Genomic DNA, 9,338 nt, shown 5'->3' with positions numbered 1-9,338 from the left:
AACAGCCAGCTCCTCACAGACAACAGATTTCAACATTCTTAACCTATCAATGTGTGACTTCATCTCTAGGACGTGTGCACACACTGACTTTCCTTCTTCATGTTTACTTGCCAAAAGGACTTGAGTGAGTTTGAAATTTTCAATCTTTTGAACTTCTGGGTTAGGGAGAATAATAGGAGGAGGTGGAGGAAGTGAAGTATGATCTCTTGTTCCCCGATCAAATCGTGGAATATCATCTTCATGTGAAAAGCTTGTTCCACGGGATTTGGGAAGACCATAGTTGTCATACTTTGACATCTACAAAACGGGAGAAAAATTCAAGTTAGTTGATTGATTGAATCCTTAATAAATCACCCAAATGAGATATTAAGGCTAGGACCCAACACAATACTCTACAATTTGGGAGAGGGATGCCGTAACCCAAATTGCAGAACATTTGAAGGTAAGTGAATGACGATTCACTAATTTCCACCATGAAAAACGAAAAAAAAATTTAAGTTTTAAATCTATTGAAAATTCCTAGATCTTTTGAGATTCATTGAACTTTTCAATGGCATGTTTAAATTTCGATATGCCCCTCGATTTGTGACTGGGATGCCGAGGATCACAAAACAGGGTGTGAATAACCATGCAAACTTACATGGTGCCCCCAATGTTACAGTCACCTATTCGATGTTCCGGTTAAACACACACGCACCACCGAACTATGACAAACAATGATTCACCCTTTGCTACCTTTGCTTAGAACCATTTAGTGTGCCGATTAACCACACGCGCTCCACTAACGTCTTCGCAAGGGCACAAAGTGTAATTTCATGGAATTGCATCAATTCACTTTTGCCTAAAGTAACTAAGATTGAGAATTTTGTAAAAACATTTAGTTACTTTATACTTCATTATACTTTTAATGGAAAGGGTTTGCCCTATCCTACCTGTTCGGCTAACGACCCTCCACCAATCAAGGAAGCGGTGGGTGAGAGCGGACACCCATTAAACGACCATTTTATAGGCCATAACCTTATATCCTCTTTATAGATCGACTTCATGAATGAGGCCTACTAACGGTAAGACTAGCATTTTAGTTATACATATAATATTAGACTTTCAATGTTATATATATAGTATAAGGGTGTATTTTACACTTTTAAAATACTAGGTGGTTTAATTTTATAAATTACACTTTTAATTTAATTAAATATAAACCATATCATTATGGATTTATTAACTCTCTTTTAATTATACACTTAATTAATTTAATAAAACCATAACAGTGTAATTTGAACTTTTCAAAATTAGGGTTTTAGAATTTAGACTTTTTCAAAATTAAACCTTTTAATCAAACAATTTAAATTCCAAAACTTGAGGGCAAGTTTTGAAACTTTTCAAAACAATTAGGTTTTAATCTCACTTTAAAATTTTCGAAATTTAATACTATTTAAATTAAAATTTTAAATATTAAAACTCTTGATTTAATAATTATCTTGAATTAAACTACTAATTTAAATTATTAAATCATAAGGGATTATCTAAATCATGAAGGATAATTACCAATTAAACAATTAATTTATCCTAATCCTTTTAATCCCTCTAAAATTTGAAAATCATGGGATAGGATAATTCAAAATCTTTAATTACCATATATAACCATTAAAGGATAATTACAAGATATAGGATAATCCAAATCCCTAAAATTTAGTATCTTATCTTGGGGAGGAGGCTAATTTCGAAAATTATAGGGTTTTGCAAACCCTAGATTTCAAAATCTTGAGGCTTAAGGAAAGGATTTGAAAACCCTTTCAAATTTTCGCAAATTAGGGAATATAAACCCTAATCTCGAAATTTCTTGCCTCCTAGGGTTTATTGGCAATAAACCCTAATATGTCAAGTTCATACAATTGTATAATACTAATTGAAAACAAGTTGACCTAAGTCTCTGATACCACTGATGGGTTTTGTACAAACAATCATATGTGTGCATGCAACCCTAGAAATTGGATCTATGTTTTCACTATTAGATACACAACATTATGAACACATAATGAAACCCTAATATGGTCTACTATTTTCGAAATTCACCAAGAAGGATAGATCACATACCTCTTGTTGTTATATTGCAACAACAACTTAAATCTTTAAACCCTAAGTCTTGAAAGCAAGCACCACAAGTGTAGTGCCTCTAATGGCTCACAAACACCACAAGCAATTGGAGAGGCTATAGAGAGAGAAGGAAGGAGGTAGAAATCGGCCCTAAGAACCCATTAGGAAGCATAGATGAATTCTTATGGCAAAGGGGTGTTTATATAGGTGTGGAGATTAGGGTTTCAGTCCTTATCCTTATCTAGTTGCTTGCCCACCAAGTAACAATAAGATAAGCCTTGAATGCCCTTATCTTTGGACGATTTCAAGGATCCTTATCCTCTTGATTTCGTCCAACCCATATCTAGGATAATCCTTACCCTACTTTGTAACTATCACATAATTACAGTACAACCCCTCTAATTTAATTAATTACACTTGATCACAAAATTAATTCTTAATTAATTATTGACCAATATTAATTAAACAAATATTATTTCTCCTTTAATATATTATTCTTATAACATATTAATAAATCATAATAACCTCTTTCTTTATTATTTCTCCAGTCAAGTTGCTTTGGTGAAGGCAACCCAAAAGGACCATGCACAATCGGGTCAAGTACTTACCAAATATGGTTACGGGCTTAGATACTAATCCAACAGAAACAACTCAAGAACACACAAAGTGGACTAAAAGAAGAAGGGCTAAATGATTTCACAGTTTGATATGTTAGGGGCCTATAGATTTGTATCCAAAATGATTATTCACTTTGGAAGTTGAAATGATTGCTCTTAAATCCAACAACACTTGGGATTTTGTTCCTCGTACACGTGGTTTAAATATTGTGGGTTCTAAATAGGTTTGTCATCCAAAGTTTAATTCCGATGGTACAGTGCAACACCTAAAGGATCGCTTGGTCGCTCAAGGCTTCAGTCAAATTCTGGGACCTGACACATATAATCATACTTTTACTCTGGTTGTCAAAGTTGTCACCGTTCGTCTTATCTTGTCATTGGCTATCATGCATAAGTGGCATCTTCACCAACTTGATGTAAATAATGCTTTCTTAAACGGGCATCTCACTGACATAGTGTTTATGGAGTAACCTCCTGGGTGCACAAATCAAGGATTTCCAAATCATGTTTGTCGATTAAAAAAAGTGTTATATGGTCTTAAACTATCTCCGCGTTCTTGGTTTCAATGCCTCAACTCTTTCTTGATTTATCTCAACTTTATTTGTAGTCGAGCTGATGCATCTCTATTTATCTTCAAATGAGAGTCTCAAATATTATATCTACTAGTCTATGTAGACACTATAATACTTACCAGTAATCACCCACCTCTCCTTTGGAAGTTTATTTATATACTTCACACAGAGTTTGCTATCAAGGATCTTGGTCAGATAAACTATTTCTTGGGTCTTGAGATCTCGTATATGGAAAATGGATTATTTCTTACTCATGCTAAATACTCTCATGACATTCTTTCTAGAGCCGCTCTTCTTGATGCTAAACCAACTTCAACACCATTATCTACATCAGATTATCTTGTGACTTCCGGTTCTCCATGTTCATATCCTACTCTATATCGATCTTTAGTTGATGTTCTACAATATTTGACCATCACTCGCCCCGACTTGTCTTATGCAGTTAATCAAGTCAACCAGCTTTTACATGCTCCTACTAGTGATCATTTTCAAGTTGTTAAAAGAATTTTAGATATGTTAACGGCATTTTGTCTTATGGACTTCATTTTACTTCTCCATGACTTCTTCATGGTCATCTTCGCTCGTTAGATGTTTTGATGTATTGAGACTCGATGTTCCACCTATGGTTATTCCATATTTCAGGGTGAAAATCTTGTCTTTTGGAGAGCTAAAAAGCAACCCATTGTTTCTCACTTCAACTGTGAATCTGAATGTCAGGCGATAACAAATATTGTTTGCTGGAATTATTTGGATCACTCACCTCTTACATGAGCTTCATGCCTTGCCTCGGGATCGCCCTATTCTTTTATGTGACAGCAAGAGTGCTCTTTTCCTTAGTTAAACCCCATTTATCACAAAAGAGCGAAGCATATAGACATCGACTACCATTTTCTTCATGAATTAGATGCTTATGTTCGATTACACACTCAGTTCGTTCCAGCTTCATTTCCATTGGCCCACATATTCATTAAAAGTCTTCCATGCCCACCATTTGAACAATTATGTGCCAAGCTTCGTGTTTGTTTGCTACCTCTTCGCTTGAGGAGGGGTGTTAGCGATAACTCTAGATAATGATAAGTTATATTGTAGTTCTCTATCCTTAGAAATCAAGTCTTGTTAATACTCTGTATTATATATACTGTTGTAAATCTCGTACCACGTTTAAAGTGATTTCAATAAACTCTTAGTATAAGGTATTTTTTAAAAACAAAGGGTAGAAGAAAATTATATATATATATATATATATATATATATATATATATATATATATATATATATATATATATACACTAAAATGCAAGTTAGCTTATGTGAGTAGCACTTACCAGCTAAAAGTTCATTTTATAATACATATTGAACAAGTTTATAATGCATATTTCATATTATATTTCATACTTCAATCCCTAATTTATTATTATTCTTCATTTGCAACCCTCTATTTGGTAAAATAATAGTATTTTTTTTTATCAAATTACCTTTTAAATTATCATTTTGACCCTCCACTTTGAACTTTATAAAATATCATATTTATCTTTCATTTTCTAAACTTTCGTATTTATCCCACATGCATCCCTCTTCTACTTTCACTAAAAAATTTGACCCTCCTCTTTGAACTTTATAAAATATCATATTATTTACCCTTCATTTTCTGAACTTTCGTATTTATCCAATACTTATCCCTCTTCTATTTTCACTAAAACTTCTTTTCATAAGGCAACATGTTTGTAATACATATTTCATACTATATGTCATACTTTAATACTTCAACTTACTATAATTCTTCATTTGCAGCCCTTCTTTTTTTTGTAAAATGATATTTTTTATTCTATTGTTTTTTAAAATATCATTTTAACCCCCATCACCTTTGAACTTTATAAAATATCATATTTATTTCTTCATTTCTAAGCTTTTGTGTTTACCCGCCCACATATCCCTTTCTACTCTATAAAATGCATTTTCCAATCATTCCTCAAATACACTGTCGCCGTCGTATCGTACGACCTGTTTAGTTTAAAGTATGAATGTTTTTTTGAAAGCCTACTTTAAACGACCGCGGCACGTTTATTTTTATTTTTATTGACCAAGAGTATATCTCATTTATGATGAGTGGTCCGTCAAAAAATTCCCAGAAAAATTGTATATTTATAACCACCTATCTAATAAACCAATTTCATATGATATCTAGCACTCTAGCAATCACCATGTAAATATATACAACCAATATAATTATTCAAATGATAATCTATGAGTGTAAGAGGACTGGATCGAGAAAGATAAACCGATAGAGCATGAGCTATAAACTCTACTAATAGTTTTGTATGAGAAGCAATCAACAAATAATTTTTACAAAAAAACACTCCAAAAATGTTTTTTGAGGAACTTGAAAGAGTCTACTACACAAATTCAAAGTACACATTTAGATTCAGTCAGAACATCCTCCCTAATAAATGAAAAGAATTTTGCCACATGTCACTTTCTTATTAACTTGGACACATGTCATTTTTTGGTAATTTTGAATAAATGTTTTTTCCATTTGTCATTTTCTCAATGTTTATCTTTTCTTAATTAACACATAATATTTACACCTCAATTAATAGTTGTCTTAATTGAAAATAACCATTAAATTACAATATTACAACTCATATACTATTGAATATGTTTCCTTTTAAATTCAAATTTTAAATTTTAAATTTAAATAAATTTTTGTTTAAATATTTATATTTAATTTTTTTATTTTATCCAACCCGTATAACATACGGGTCTCACGACTAGTTTATTAAAAAATTAGGTTTCGAAATAATATATTCTTACCACACGTTTATTACGTGTAATAAAGAAACGTGAAAGACAACTTTTTGTGCTTTTCGAAAAAATGAATAAAAGTTAAACCCATTTATATTCAGCCATTTCCAGACTGATTCCACCATTAACGATGCTTTTCCAATTCTTTAGCGATTGTGTGTTTCTTTGCTCTTCCCCCAATTGTCAACTCCATTTCAGCTCTCAACTACCACCATGCCCAATAATTCTCTGATCTCAACTTTCCGACCAACAGTGCACCAAATACTCCTGCGCCCTCACAGACCCGATACCTCCGGTTCATCCACTTTTCGCCTAAAACCCTACTCGAAAAACTCAGTATCCTTGATCCTGTCAACAGGAGAAGGAAGACTTCCAGATTTGAAGATCATGGCTAAGAAAAAGCCTATAGAAGGAGTGAGCGATCAGATGAATGCGATTGCGTCTCAGAATCTTGATCAAGCACCTGCTCGCCGGAGAGTTAGATTGGCTTTCACTCAAGTTCAGGAACAGCTTGATCATGTTTTGTTTAAGGTTCAACCTTCATATTTTAATTGTTCGATTGATGATTCTCAAGTTTTCTTTTGCTAATTTCTTGCTGATTGAGAGTTTTATGCTTGTTCTGATTAATCGTAGATGGCTCCTACAGACATCAGGACTGAAGAGGTAAATTTCCCACCGATTTAAACTCTGTAGCGTAGCCTGTTTCTATGCGATTAGAAATACTGAGAATCTTACATATGTCCAAAATCAGAGTCTGAATTGACCTTTACCTATCAAATTAGTCAACTGTAGACATTAATGGGTATCGATAAGAATTGTTTGTTTGTGAATAAGAAATCTGAAACTACATAAACTAACAGGTTTCCTTTCCCTCAATAGAGCAAACAAACTAACCACATCTATTTGAATATCAAATTCGAACCCTTACTATTTTCAACTTTCAAAATCTGAAGTTCAGCTCCACTTATACATAGCTTAATTTCACCATTTGGGGCCGACAAATATATATGATTTGACTAAAAATATATCTTCTTTTGCATTATAGTGGTTTGAAACGAACTCAAAAGGTCAAGAAATTTTCTGTAAAAGTTGGTTGCCAAGGCCTGGAGTCAGAATCAAAGCTGCTGTGTGTTTTGTTCATGGATATGGCGACACTTGCACCTTTTTCTTTGAAGGTTTGTGGTGACACCTCATCATCTATGTCTTATATAATCATGAAATTCGATTCTTTTAAGATTATAATTTATAACCCTTTTTTCAGGCATTGCAAAGAAAATTGCTGCTGCTGGTTATGGTGTTTATGCCATTGATCATCCTGGTTTTGGCCTCTCTGAAGGTCTACATGGATATATCCCTAAATTTAGTGATATAGTTGACAATGTAATCGAACAATATACAAAAATTAAAGGTACCCCTTTTGTCTAAATCTCTATATTTGACTTTTATGGTCAAACAAAGTATTTTTTGATTTCAAAATTCATATGGCTTTGTTTGTTTTTTCTTATATATAAACTTGTAAGCACATTGAACTCCAAGTGAAGTGCTATAAGCCAAAACTCTGGCTTAAAAATGTAAAGCAATAGACTACAAAAATGGTCCCTGTGCTTTCTGATTTTTACCATGTTTAAGTCAAAATTGATTTTTTGTTAAAATTCGTATCGATTTGGTCCTTGATACTTTTTGATTTTGGTCATTATTTCAAGGTTCCATATTGATTTTGGTCCTTATTTTAAAGTTTCATATCGTTTTTGGTCCTTATTTTAAAGATTCATATCGTTTTTGGTCCTTATTTCAAGGTTTCATATCAATTTTGGTCCTTATTTCAAGGTTCCATGGACCAAAATTGATATGAAACCTTGGAATAAGGACTAAAATTGAAAAAGTTTTCAAATTTGAAATAAACATGGTAAAAATCATAAAGCACAAATTTGGAATAAAAGTTTTCAAAATTTGGTCCTTATTTCAAGGTTCTAGGGACCAAAATCGATATAAAACCTTGAAATACTGGACCAACATTGAAAAAGTTTTCAAATTTGAACTAAACATGGTAAAAATCATAAAGCTCATGGACCATTTTTGTAAAAATAATTTTCACAGGAAGACCCGAAGTGAGAGGGATGCCTCGGTTTCTTTTAGGCCAGTCAATGGGAGGAGCCGTTGCACTTAAAGTTCATCTCAAAGAACAACGCGAGTGGGATGGTGTAGTTCTTGTTGCTCCAATGTGCAAAGTAAATTTCCTTTTTTACCCCTCATAATAATAATAATCACATCATAAAAAATTCCCATTTTGACCTTCGATTTCGTTCAAAGATTGCAGAGGAAATGAAGCCCCCGGAACCACTACAAAAAATTTTAATCTTTTTGTCACGATTAATGCCAAAAGCAAAACTTGTACCACAGAAAGATCTTGCTGAGCTGGCGTTTCGGGACCCACAAAAAAGAAAATTGGTTAGCTTTTCTTGCTGAGCTAAAAATTTTAAGCTTTTTTTTAGCATACTACTTTGATCAAACTGATACTGATACTGACAATGACACTGACAATTTCTTATTTGTCAGGCGGACTACAATGTCATATCGTACTCCGATCAAACGCGATTAAAGACGGCCGTTGAACTTCTAAACGCGACAAACGAACTCGAATCAGAAGTCGAAAAGGTCTGATTTTTCAAAAAAATAAAAACATTTGTACGTTTTTATTTCTTAAAAAACATAAAAAATTGAACTTTGTTTGAAAAAAAACACACACACACACAGGTTTCATCACCATTGTTGATACTTCATGGAGCTGCAGACAGAGTAACAGATCCTAATATCAGCAAGTTTCTTTACGAAAAAGCTGCCAGCAAGGACAAAAGTTTGAAACTTTATGAAGGAAGTTATCATTGTATTCTAGAAGGGGAATCCGATGAAAGAATATTCCAAGTGCTTGATGACATTATTGCATGGCTAGATGCTCATTGTTCTGTTAGATAGCTGTTATTTTATTTATTTATTATTATTATTATTATAAATTATTTTTTTTGTGGGTGTTGGTGAGATTAAAGAAATTCGGTTTAAGTTGCGTTGCGTTAAAGTAAACAATCCCTTGAAACACGAGATTGGATTATTTATTCTTTTTGTTACCACGTTTTTGGTGGATTTTGATGAATATGTATGTTGTTTATGTGTAATATTTGGAAGATTTGTATTGCAAGACTTGTAGAAACAGATTTGTTTGTTGTATTAGTAAAGAAATTGTTAGCTTGTTTAA

The 9,338-nt window shown here is 32.8% G+C and overlaps 1 protein-coding gene across 1 annotated transcript; it reads left to right on the top strand.

Moving 5' to 3' along the window:
- Positions 1 to 6,189: 6,189 nt before the first annotated feature.
- LOC145012051 (alpha/beta-Hydrolases superfamily protein) lies at positions 6,190 to 9,338 on the top strand. Its single transcript, XM_078970819.1, has 8 exons — positions 6,190 to 6,619; positions 6,722 to 6,751; positions 7,134 to 7,263; positions 7,350 to 7,496; positions 8,186 to 8,316; positions 8,399 to 8,536; positions 8,645 to 8,743; positions 8,843 to 9,338. Exons 1-8 carry the CDS (start codon positions 6,302 to 6,304, stop codon positions 9,059 to 9,061), a joined length of 1,212 nt encoding a protein of 403 aa, XP_078826945.1. The 5' UTR covers positions 6,190 to 6,301; the 3' UTR covers positions 9,062 to 9,338.

The sequence above is a fragment of the Lactuca saligna genome, chromosome 8 (assembly GCF_052625555.1).
Source record: "Lactuca saligna cultivar CGN05327 chromosome 8, ASM5262555v1, whole genome shotgun sequence".
Lineage (NCBI taxonomy): Eukaryota > Viridiplantae > Streptophyta > Magnoliopsida > Asterales > Asteraceae > Lactuca > Lactuca saligna.
This window is presented reverse-complemented; position numbering and strand designations above follow the sequence as displayed.

Excerpts from the sequence above, each read along its gene's own strand:
- LOC145012051 (XM_078970819.1), top strand. The coding sequence starts at position 6,302 with ATGCCCAATAATTCTCTGATCTCAACTTTCCGACCAACAGTGCACCAA. Across the intron at positions 6,752-7,133 it reads CAGACATCAGGACTGAAGAG|TGGTTTGAAACGAACTCAAA; the intron begins GTAAATTTCCCA and ends TTTGCATTATAG. Across the intron at positions 7,497-8,185 it reads ACAATATACAAAAATTAAAG|GAAGACCCGAAGTGAGAGGG; the intron begins GTACCCCTTTTG and ends TAATTTTCACAG.